This window comes from Physeter macrocephalus, chromosome 19, assembly GCF_002837175.3.
Source record: "Physeter macrocephalus isolate SW-GA chromosome 19, ASM283717v5, whole genome shotgun sequence".
NCBI classification, from domain to species: domain Eukaryota; kingdom Metazoa; phylum Chordata; class Mammalia; order Artiodactyla; family Physeteridae; genus Physeter; species Physeter macrocephalus.
The window spans coordinates 46,009,423-46,021,325 of NC_041232.1; the positions used below are offsets into that span (position 1 = coordinate 46,009,423).

An 11,903-nucleotide genomic window follows, 5' to 3' on the forward strand; every position below is an offset into this window, starting at 1 on the left:
AGTGAAAAGCAAAATGTGTATTTTGACATCTTTCATAGGTACCATCAGTGAGTCTTTGGTAAATGTGAGCACCATATCCCCTTCCATGGCATCAAAAATATTAGAGATGTCCCCACAGTGTGAAAAATAAATTGTTAGATGCCACATGTCAATCAAGAGTATATATCAACATCTGCATATCTTGAGTGAACAAAAGCTTGGGGACTCTAAGAACCATTTGTGTGTCTTGATGAATGCTGAAGTGTCACTAGAACAAATGGGAATCGAGGCATACGAACAGTACATTTATAATTCTTTGGTTTATTTTTTTCTCTAGGCTGGTGACACAGGTTTCAGCAATTTTGAGGCTTTCCACCCAAAGACAGTTTCATGTCCAGACCCAGAAGGGTCTACAAATCTAAAATGAAGTTAATTAATGTTTCACCATACAAGATTTTTCATTATCTCCTTATCTCAAAAATTTGAAAACCACATATTTTAAAAATATTAGATAATAAAAATTATATTCAGCTTCTAAATTATTAATTTCAGATATTTTTAAATATTTATTTAAGATTTAATAAATACTTTTATGTTATCTAAATACAATATGCTCAGATTCCACACTTAAGATTTAACTTGGGGTTAAGCATAAAATTCAGTAATACTGCTTAGCTTGGCCCATGACTGAAATGCTTACACACAGTAAAAGATAAAATTATTTGCCTAACTTAGGTTCTTAGAAGGTAGAAATGCTGCTCTAGTGTTTATATACCAGTCAACATAATGAGGACTTAATAAATGCTATTAATGATGTTTGCAAGTTTCTTCAGGATGGGGTTCCATAGCATGACACACAAGGCATTTCTTCATCTAGGCATTGCCCGTCTCACTAGCTTCATATATTTGCACTCTTATAACTCTTATAACTCTGGACATACCAAAGTGCTTGCAATTCCACAAACATATAGCATTCTCACATGATCTCCTTGCTTTGCAAACACAAGGTCTGTTTCTAAAAAGCCCTTAACTTCATTTCTTCAAGTTAAAATTTATATAATAATAATGCTAATAATAATAATGGAAACCATTTGTTGAATGCTTCCAGTGCCAATTATTCTTTTAGTTTTTTTGCGTATATCATCTCTGTTCTCTAAACATCACGGCAAGGCAAATATTCAACCTTCAATTTCTCCATTAGTAATTATCATTCTTAGACATCACCTCCTCTGAAAAATCTTCCTGGATGCCCTTGATTCAGCTGCGTTTCCTCCTTCTTGACTCTTCCCGCACCATTACACCATTGCCGTGGCTCTGCTCACAATGTATTAAGGCTGTCTGTTTCCTTGTCTGATCCCCAGCAAGATGATGTGTTTCTTGAGTGAACCAACTTCTTCTTTTACTTCCCCAACTCCAGGAAATTCCAACAATGTTTAAGACATTTTAAGTACTCAGTAGTAATTGGAAAGACATCAATTTGAAGGACAAACAAAAGAAAATGAACCCTTCTTCTCTAACCCTCAAACTCTTAGTAACTTCTATAATACTGAGCATACAAAGTATTCAGCCATGTTTTTCATTGGAATTTATTTATATTTGTTAACCTTTGGCAATTTTTAGTTAATATTTTAGCAAATATTCAGATGTGGATATAAGAACTGTGGTGGCATTCCACTGCAGTCTTGAACACGTTTTATCTTTTGTGACACATGTTACAAGTAATTTGTCATCTATAACAGCAGTATGCTGGGCTGTAAGAGCTGGCCTGAATGTTTTGTTCCTGATTTTAATGGACTTATTTTTACTGTTTCATAATTAAGTATCATGTTTGCTGTAAAATATTGTAGACACTATAACACATGTTATTAAGGTATGGATGTTTTCATTATATATCTAGACAGTTAAGAGGTTTTTTTAAATAAATCAGTGGCTTTCAAATTTTATCAAATATTTTAGACTGTCTTTCACTTGTGTAAATGCAGTGAATTATATTAGTACACTTGTTTATGCTCATTCATCTTCACATTCTTCAAAGGAATCTTATTTTGTAAAGTATATTATTTTTAGCACATTGTAAAATTCAATTCACTGATATATTTAAGATTTTTGTCATCTATGTTCATAAGTGAGATCACCTACAGATTTCTTACTTATGCTAATATTTTTCAGTTATGGTTTCAGGGTTATAGTTTTATAGAATAAATTTAGAAGCTTTCCATGCTTTCTTTTGCTCTCTACCTGGTTTTTGTGGGGAGGCCTATAAAGCATCTGTGCTTGTTCTTGCCTTTACTGGTAGAGTTTAGACCAGTTTTATTGTTATTGATCCATTTTTGTTATGTTTTTCTCTTCACCCAGTTTTCATCATTTGTATTTCAAAAATAAATTATATACTTCATCAAGATTTTAAAACAAATTGCTATGGAATTTCGTATATAATTATGTCTCTTTTAATTTTTCTCATGGCACGTTCTTTTTGCCTTTCATAGATATGCCAAGTATTTTTAGTTCTTCTTACCAAAATAATTTATTGGTAATACCAAATTATAATGTTGGCCCATTCCATAAATTTTGCTTTATAGTTTATCATCAGTCACTTGTAATAAATGGTAATTTGTATTTCTAAATATTCCTTAACACAGAAGTAAATAAAGAAAATGTGATTTAAAAAACATTTCCAGTGGTCTACATATTTTTTCTTTCTGCTATATTTTTTGTTATTGAGTTCTGATTTTACTTCACTGGGGTCAATAAAAGTAACCTGTATGATTTGACCAGTATAATGTAATGGTCATAAGCAGAGCTTCTAGTGCCAGATACATTGAATTAACAAGCTGGGTGAAACTGAACAAGTTAATTAAAAAACAATGCATCAGATTTTACAACTGGAGAATGGAGATAATAATAGTACACTCTTCATATGGTTATCATGAAGATGAAATTAGTTAATAGGTCTGAGCACTTATAACAATGCCTGGCATACAAAAAACATGCAGAATATTAATATCTGTTATTATTATTATACATATTATTTTCCTTGGTAATTTAAAAAAATATTTCTTTTGTGGCCCTGTACAGGGTTAACTTTATTTAAAGGATATGATTACACCTCCATCTCACAGCCCACTAGCTGTCCACTAACAAATCATATTGGTGCTACCTTTAAAATATATCCAGATAGCAAGTTAAAGACAATGGACTATCTCTACTTTCCCATATCCAATGAGTCTCTAAAGTTAGAATGTTAGATGTGAGGATTTTAAGGGAGTAAATATTTCTAAGTTGGAAAAAGCCCTGAAGTCCTTTGATATATACCCATTTGTTCATGCTGCCTACATACCAGCTTGAGGGTAACATTTAGATGTCAGATATTAACAAATGTTTCAATCTGTACATTGGTCTCATCTTCAGAAACATGATACTATCTCAGACACTACAAATCCCTATCTCTGCTTTGTAGGAAAGGTAACAGGAGGATACACTAGACCAGTGGGTAAGACACTGTAAGAGAGAAAATGAAGACACAGAGACTGTGTCTGTGTGTGTGTGTGTGTGTGTGTGTGTGTGTGTGTGTGCACATGCCCACGTGCATGCATGCATGCAGAATCAATTTAGTGCAACCAATTAGAAATGAGAGACATCCACCTAAAATTAAATTTTCTGGCATAGTTTTCATTGAGATGAAAAGGTTGTAAATTCAAAATTATTTTTTGACATTAAATTTCTTACCTCAGTTTTTATTAATGCATCCTGGGTTTTCTTCCCCTTTCTTCGTAATTTTTTCTTTGTTTTCTCTACATTTCTTTTAACATATTCTTTCCTCTCAGTTATTTCACCTAGTAACTATAGGACATTTAGAAATTAAGATGTGCAACATTTACAATCCAATTATCTTGGTTTAGACCAGATAGTTCCCAAGCAACTATTTTAATAACAACAACATATATTTTGGTATAAAAGGAAAGGAATTCACCACACATGAATTACAAAAACATACTAGGATATCCATAATCCCAATATTCAATTTGAATTACCCAATAAAATAAAAGTCTAATCAATTTTAGCTAAGTAACAAAAACTAATAAACTCACATAGAAATAATAAATTTTCCTCACAATATTTAAAATATTTTAACCAAAATTAAAACTCCAAATTTTCAGCAATCATTATAGAAAGCGTATGAAAACTTACTCTTTCAAGTTTATGCTAAATTAACAGTTCTTATGATTTATACACTATTAAAGAATAATAAAACAAAAATGATTACTGCACTACAAGAACGTATAAAACAATGGCTATTATAAAATAAGAAAAGATAAAAGTCATTAATCTTTTCTGGAATTCATTATCATACTCAGATGATTACACCAAGGCTTTGATGCAATTAATAAACTCCTATCATTAATGTAAGGAGGAGCCATTATTAAAATCATTTATCTCACTAGGTGTTAGTACTGGTTATATATTCATTACATGAGCTCTAGGATAAGCATTTAGAAGCCTCGAGAAGTACACTCAGAATTTGCTGTTTCCATGATTTATGGCATTGTACAAGTGGCTTCATGCAGGTAGGCCCAAGTTTTCTCATGTCTATGTTACTGATAAACTCTCTCTTGCCTACTTCAGAGAGATGCTTTGAAGATCAAAATAAAAATTCGTCATAGGAAAACTATGAAAATCACAAAGTTTTTAAAATAATGAAATTTTGAAAATTATTAAAGACTAAGAATATAAAGTTACACCATCATTTGCAAAGAAAAAAATACCCTGTTGCCAAAATGGCCCAAATGAATATAAGTATGTCCTCCCTGCAGCCGAGAACAAGAATGTATAATTCCTACCACACCTTCTACTTCTCCAAAAGACTAATGATATGATGTATGCATATTTTTCTAGTAAATTTTTCTTTGGGAAGGGCTAGTAATATCAGTTACTGCCATAAACTTGTTGTTTTGAAAATATTTTATCAACATTTGCTTTATTTTTCATCCTAGCTGTCTTAACTTCATTTACATACCTCAAAAATTTACCACGAAAATGTCAAGATGCATTATATTCTATATTTGAGCAAACGTAGCTTTGGAATTTTATTAGCAAGCAGTGAAGACTTTGAATTAAATTTACTACAGTGGGTAATCATACCAGATAAATCACTACTCACCCATTTGAAAACTGCTTTTCCTAAGTACTCTCTAAAATAAAGTGTGGGGTTCCAGGTAATAGCGTTAATAGTCTTGCTATATAATTCCACTGTAGATCAGTTGTGTGGTCATAAAATAGTTACTTATTTTGTCCATGCTTTTATGTCTTCCTATGTGAAATCATAATTTTCCAAATCATAATGTAAAATCGCATAGATGATTTATTGACCTGAATATTCCTGCAAATTAGTTTCTGGATTAATAATAAATGCTTACATCAGAATGTTCTTTGTGGCAAGTTCTGAGTTTTACAGCTTCTTCTTCTAGTTTAAGCAGTGGTATCTCCATTTCCGCCAGTGCTAAGGCATATATTGCTTTCTTTCTCATAAGATCCTGCTTCTCAAGTGCCTGTTCTTCTTGAAGGGAAAACAGTCTTTTCTGCCAGCAAAGAGTTTTTAAATGATTCATTGTTATTAATTACCTAAACATTTATTGAGACTCTATCCCGTGCTGGTCAGTAATGTCTAAAAATCAAAACAATAAATGCCACCATAAAAAAGCAATAGGTACGAATATAGCATATTTAAAAACAACAGAGGTAATATTACAAAAAATGAGAGGAAAAAATTTAATAGACAATAAAAATCAGATATCCTTAAGTAAGTACTGGAGGATAATAAGGTTAGATGGCACATTAATGACAAATATTGAAATATATGTAATTCCTGCATTCTAAGGCCAAATAAAACTAATAAACAAGAAGTTAATAACAAACTATTAAGCAAAAAGGACTGGAAGATTATGGAATTATTGGGCTTATCTACAGAGAGAAATAAATTAGGGAATTTGGCATTTTCAAGCACATAGAATTAGAGAGACACTGCTTTTATATGTTTGAAAATATCAAATTTCCCAATAGAAAAAATTCACAAAATTTGTGTTTGCTTCAAAGAGGAACAGAGGTGCAGATAATCTCAAATAATTTTTAAAATTAACACTGTCTTAGACTGTTTTGTCTCTTGATTTTATTCTTTTTATAGTAATGGTTTCAAATATTTATGTATTTCTGAAGGGGAGGCAGTCTACAAGCATGCCAGTGTTCAGAACACCCAATCTAGGTCCCAAAGGATATGCAGGTGGTAGATAAAGATTTTTTAAAAAGTAAAATTGATTTTGCTAGTTATAATGCTTTAGTTTCAAAATCTTTATATAGAAATGTCATAGCATGTTTTCTTTTCAGTCTTCAATAAAAGAGTCCAATTGAAAGACATTAAAAGTAAAGAAAACAACATCATCACAAAGCAAACTAAAGAGACACTTAGGAATAAGATCCCACTGCCCTTTTACTAGGCTGGCAGAAATTCCCATTAAACCACAAAATGAGATACGTATATGAGAGGTCAGTTTCTTTATTCATGATCAGACACTGCTAGTTGTACACAGAGGGCAACTGTCATCAGCTAAGGAGGGAAAACTGCTGGCTTGCAAACCAAGTAGTGAAAAGATGCCTCATTAGAGGCAAATTTAAAATACTATGTAAAATGCAAATTAAAGGAAGAATAAAATATTGAAGCCAAATTGGGATTACCTGAATCATCATTCCATTAGCCACTTCACCTCGAGTGAGTTTTTTCAAGAATTCTTCTCTGCCCTATATATTATCAAATTTTTTAAAAAGGTTTTATTTATAGAATATCAGAAAACATTTTAAGACAACTGCTAACATGAAATGCATTTTACTTAGGTTAAAACGAAGAGTAAACTGCTCATTACAAATTGAGTGTTATAATTTTTTATAAATAAACCTGATGTTATCTGAGGCAAAATTATTAAGTGCTACAAGACCAGGAAATAGAATACAGAATTTCCATTCAATTTAGTTTGTATTTTATAACCCTGAACTAAAATACCAAAGTAGGAAAATCAAAAAGGAAAAACTAGATAGTCTTCAATCCCTCTTTTTAAAAACTATCTGCTTGTTTTTAATATCATTTTCCAGAATGAACACATTCAATTTTGAAAGCAAGGTAAATTCAAGTTTAAAGTTTGCAAAATATGATCAGATTCTCCATTTGGCTAGAAAAATTTCTCTTTTTTTTTCTTTCTTATTTTTAAAAAATCAATTCTTGAAAGTTAGTGGGCAAAAAATATGTGGAAAAATCTTCTCTTTTGCTACTTGGATAGAAAGTCTTAAATTCTTCATAGTTGTACTTTATATTATCACAGAACCAGATATGGAAATAACTGAAAAATTTCCTTCTGCTTTTAGAATTACATCTTGGAACCTCTTATTGAGAGAGGAGCTGTCTTGGATTTAAACTGTCCTCCATATTCAAAAGAGATGTATAGCATTGTAAAGAAGAACAGTGGAGGCTGAGAAATGTCTCTAAAATTCCTACTTCATTACTGAACCCCTCATCATATCACAGAGTCTACACAGACATTATAAAGAAACAAGTCAGTAAGTCTCTCCTACAACCCTTCCTTTTCTTAGGATGGCAACCCATCAAAGTTACGCTCTCCTAAAGTAAAAAAAAGTAACTCCAAAGAAGGAAAGAGGAGATAAAGAAAGTATTATCTTTAAATATTACTTCACCTAAGGACATACCTATACCTAAAACCAATTTATACAATGATGTATTCTGATAATTTAAAATAAATTAGTTGCCTTTTTTTAAAAAAAATAGATCTTTAAAGGAGTATAATTGCTTCACAATACTGTGTTAGTTTCCTTTGTACAAAAAAGTGAATCAGCCATATGCGTACATATATCCCCATGTCCCCTCCCTCTCAAGCCTCCCTCCCACCTTCCCTATCCCACCCCTCTAGGTGGTCACAAAGCACCGAGCTGATCTCCCTGTGCTATGCTGCTGCTTCCCACTAGCTAACTGTTTTACATTCGGTAGTGTATATATGTCGATGCTACTCTCACTTCACCCCAGCTTCCCCCTCCCATCCTGTGTCCTCAAGTCCATTCTCTAGGTCTATGTCTTTATTCCTGCCCTGGCATTAGGTTCATCAGTACCAATTTTTTTTTGATTCCATAAATATGTGTTAGAATACGGTATTTGTTTTTCTCTTTCTGACTTACTTCATTCTGTATGACAGACTCTAGGTCCATCCACCTCACTATAAATAACTCAATTTTCCTTTTTATGGCTGAGTAATATTCCACTGCATATATGTGCCACATCTTCTTTATCCATTCATCTGTCAATGGTCATTTAGGTTGCTTCCATGTCCTGGCTATTGTAAATAGTGCTGCGATGAACATTGGGGTACATGTCTCTTTTTGAATTGTAGTTTTCTCAGGGTATATGCGCAGTAGTAGCATTGCTGGGTCATATGGCAGTTCTATTTTTAGTTTTTAAAGGAACCTGCATACTGTTCTCCATAGTGGTTGTATCAATTTACATTCCCACCAAAAGTGCAAGAGGGTTCCTTGTTCTCCACACCCTCTCCAGCATTTACTGTTTCTAGATTTTTTGATAATGCCCATTCTGACTGGTGTGAGGTGATATCTCATTGCAGCTTTGATTTGCATTTCTCTAATAATTAGTGATGTTGAGCAGCTTTTCAATTGTTTATGGTTTCCTTTGCTGTGCAAAAGCTTTGAACTTTCATTAGGTCCCATTTGCTTATTTTTGTTTTAATTTCCATTACTCTAGGAGGTGGGTCAAAAAAGATCTTGCTGTGGTTTATGTCAGAGTGTTTTTCCTGTGTTTCCCTCTAAGAGTTTTATAGTGTATGGACTTACATTTAGGTCTCTAATCCATTTTCAGTTTATTTCTGTATGGTATTAGGTAGTGTTCTAATTTCATTCTTTTACACGTAGCTGTCCAGTTTTCCAAGCACCACTTATTGAAGAAGCTGTCTTTTCTCCGTTGTATGTTCTTGACTCCTTTGTCATAAATTAGGTGACCATATGTGCGTGGGTTTATCTCTGGGCTTTCTATTCTGTTCCATTGATCTATATTTCTGTTTTTGTGCCAGTACCACACTGTGTTGATTACTGTAGCTTTGTAGTATAGTTTGAAGTCAGGGAGCCTGATTCCTCCAGCTCCATTTTTCTTTCTCAAGATTGCTTTGGCTATTTGGGGTCTTTTGTGTTTCCATATGAATTGTAAAATTTTTTGTTCTAATTCTGTGATGAATGCCATTGGTAGATGAACAGGGGCTGCATTGAATCTGTAGATTGCTTTGGTAGTTGCCTCTTCTAACATGACAACAGATCCAGTGGTTTTATCAAATAAATATGTAATAATGGAGCCAAATTAAAAATGCCTCTACAGACTGGAAAAAAATATACTGTATTCCAAAATAGAGTGTTACATTTGAACTTTGTCTGTAAGTAACTGAAAAATGTGTGTGTGTGTGTGTGTGTGTGTGTGTGTGTGTGTGTGTGTGTATCAAGGAGATGAGTTGGGAAATAGTAAGGCATGAACTGAAATGATAAACTATCAGCTTATACATAATCTTTAAAGGCATAGTAAGAAAATTAGTGAAGAATGTTAAGCAAGGTGTCTGTTGCAGAAGGGTTACTCAGGTTGCAATGGGGATTAGTTTGTGTTTCCTTAAAATTCATTCATTCATCCTTTGAAGTTTTTTTTTTTTTAACTGTCAGTAAGAGAGAAATCTATTGTTTAAGTGAATTCAAGTCCTTGAACTTATATAAATTAACATCGGTCAAGAAGAACTTGTGAATATAAGGCCAATAAAAAATGTAGGCAGTATATGAGACATTATAATAAAATAGACCAGAAGTCTGAAGGTGCAAGAGTAAAACAATTGCATTTCTTTGAAAAGAAGGGAAAGAGTCCCTTGAAATTTTGAAACCTGTATTTCTATACAAAACCAACTCAACCTATTACCAGTGGACAAATCTGCACTCTCCATCAGAAAAACATCTGGAGTTTCACTCTTTCCTCTCAGGGAACTCTTTCAAGCTCTGTTTTCTACCATGCCCCAAATCTCTGTGACTCAGAGAGCAAGGTCAAATGACTGGTCACCAAAATGGAAAACAGCCGTTACGGCTTGGGCTGCCAATTTCAACTTCCACCAGCCACAGGGAGTGTTTCCAGCCAGATGCTCAAGGCCTTCCCTCAGTACTATTGCTTTCCTCGAAGTTTGATCGGTGCACCAGGGCACTGGCAAAATGCTGGGAAGTTTACCAGTTCCTAGGAGAACTACTGACTTACCATGACCTTCAAAACATCCTAGAACACACCAAAGAGTGATATAAGGTGATCTCTGATGGTCACAGGTCTCAGGCCACACAGTGAAATATCTGAACGAGGTGACTTATTTGTCTTCCCATCCTGTTGTCACAGGCGGCATTCTCTGTAAAGCTGACTCCGAGGTGGGATTTGGTATGCAGGATTCTTATTAAGGAGTGCACCTGGAATCAACTCCTGTTGGACTGGAGCGGGGACCACTGGGAAGACAGGGAGAGGATAAAGGACTGGGCAGAAACATAGGCTGAGCTGCAAAGCAGCCCAACAACAACCTCAGTCAGCTCCATGGGGAGTCCTGGCGCAAGAAGGGGCCTTTGGCTTTGCCCCAAGTCAGACCAAGGTGGCAAGGCTACTCCTCTATTTATCAGTCGTTGGATATGAGCTGTCCCAGGAAAGGGAATGACCTTAAGCAAAGTGACTTAACTGATTCCTGAAGTAGAACCTGGGCAGTTATATCCACTAAACAATACATATATACGTAATGAATCCCCTTGATAAAACTGCTATTAGTGCTACTAAGACTTATGACTAAAGTATTATTACCTGCCTACTATGTAGAGTTACCTTGTTTCAACTTCATAATGAAATCCATGAAATCGCTATTATTGTCCCCTTTTACAAATGGGAAAACTGAGACAGATTATATAAATTGCCAAAAAGCAAAAAGCTAGCACACATTGGAAGCAGGATGCTAATCCACACTGAGAGCCCAGGGACTTTATCTCATTGACTTAGGATCTCAGTGACACCTGGATACCTAGGACCCTTCAACGTGAGTGGAATATTTAGTGTAGAGCCTTCTGACTCTCATGTCCTTGCAAAGCCTGCCTTTCCATGAGACTTTCCAGGCAATAGGATTGTTAGATTCTGTAACTCAGCTGCTTATTCCACAGATAGAGGAATGGAAACGAGACTTTGTGTTCAAGAGGTGTCAATCTGCCAGTGATGCCATAGCTGGTTCTCAAACAGAATCTGCTAAGAAGGTTATGAACACTGGGGATATGCTGCTTTTTTTAATTCTGCAACTCTATGACATAAATCACAGCAAGATCCTTTTTGAACCACCTCCTAGAGAAATGGAAATAAAAACAAAAATAAACAAATGGGACCTAATGAAACTTAAAAGCTTTTGCACAGCAAAGGATACCATAAACAAGACCAAAAGACAACCCTCAGAATGGGAGAAAATATTTGCAAACCAAAGAACTGACAAAGGATTAATATCCAAAATTTATAAGCAACTCTTGCAGCTCAATAACAAAAAAACAAACAACCCAATCCAAAAATGGGCAGAAGAACTAAATAGACATTTCTCCAAAGAAGATATACAGATCGCCAACAAACACATGAAAGAATGCTCAACATCATTAATCATTAGAGAAATGCAAATCAAAACGACAATGAGATATCATCTCACACCGGTCAGATTGGCCATCATCAAAAACTCTAGAAACAATAAATGCTGGAGAGGGTGTGGAGAAAAGGGAACCCTCTTGCACTGCTGGTGGGAATAATGTAAATTGATACAGCCACTATGGAGAACAGTATGGAG

General features: G+C 34.2%; 1 protein-coding gene across 1 annotated transcript in view; it reads right to left on the minus strand.

Moving 5' to 3' along the window:
- Positions 1-11,903, minus strand: part of CCDC178 (coiled-coil domain containing 178) — a 379,522-nt gene that overhangs the window by 250,155 nt on the left and 117,464 nt on the right. The window contains exons 13-15 of the mRNA XM_024120576.1: positions 6,706-6,768; positions 5,394-5,555; positions 3,706-3,819 (exon numbers count right to left, since the gene is read on the minus strand). Of these exons, the coding sequence (XP_023976344.1) occupies positions 3,706-3,819; positions 5,394-5,555; positions 6,706-6,768 (339 nt within the window). The remainder of the gene's footprint in view (positions 1-3,705; positions 3,820-5,393; positions 5,556-6,705; positions 6,769-11,903) is intronic.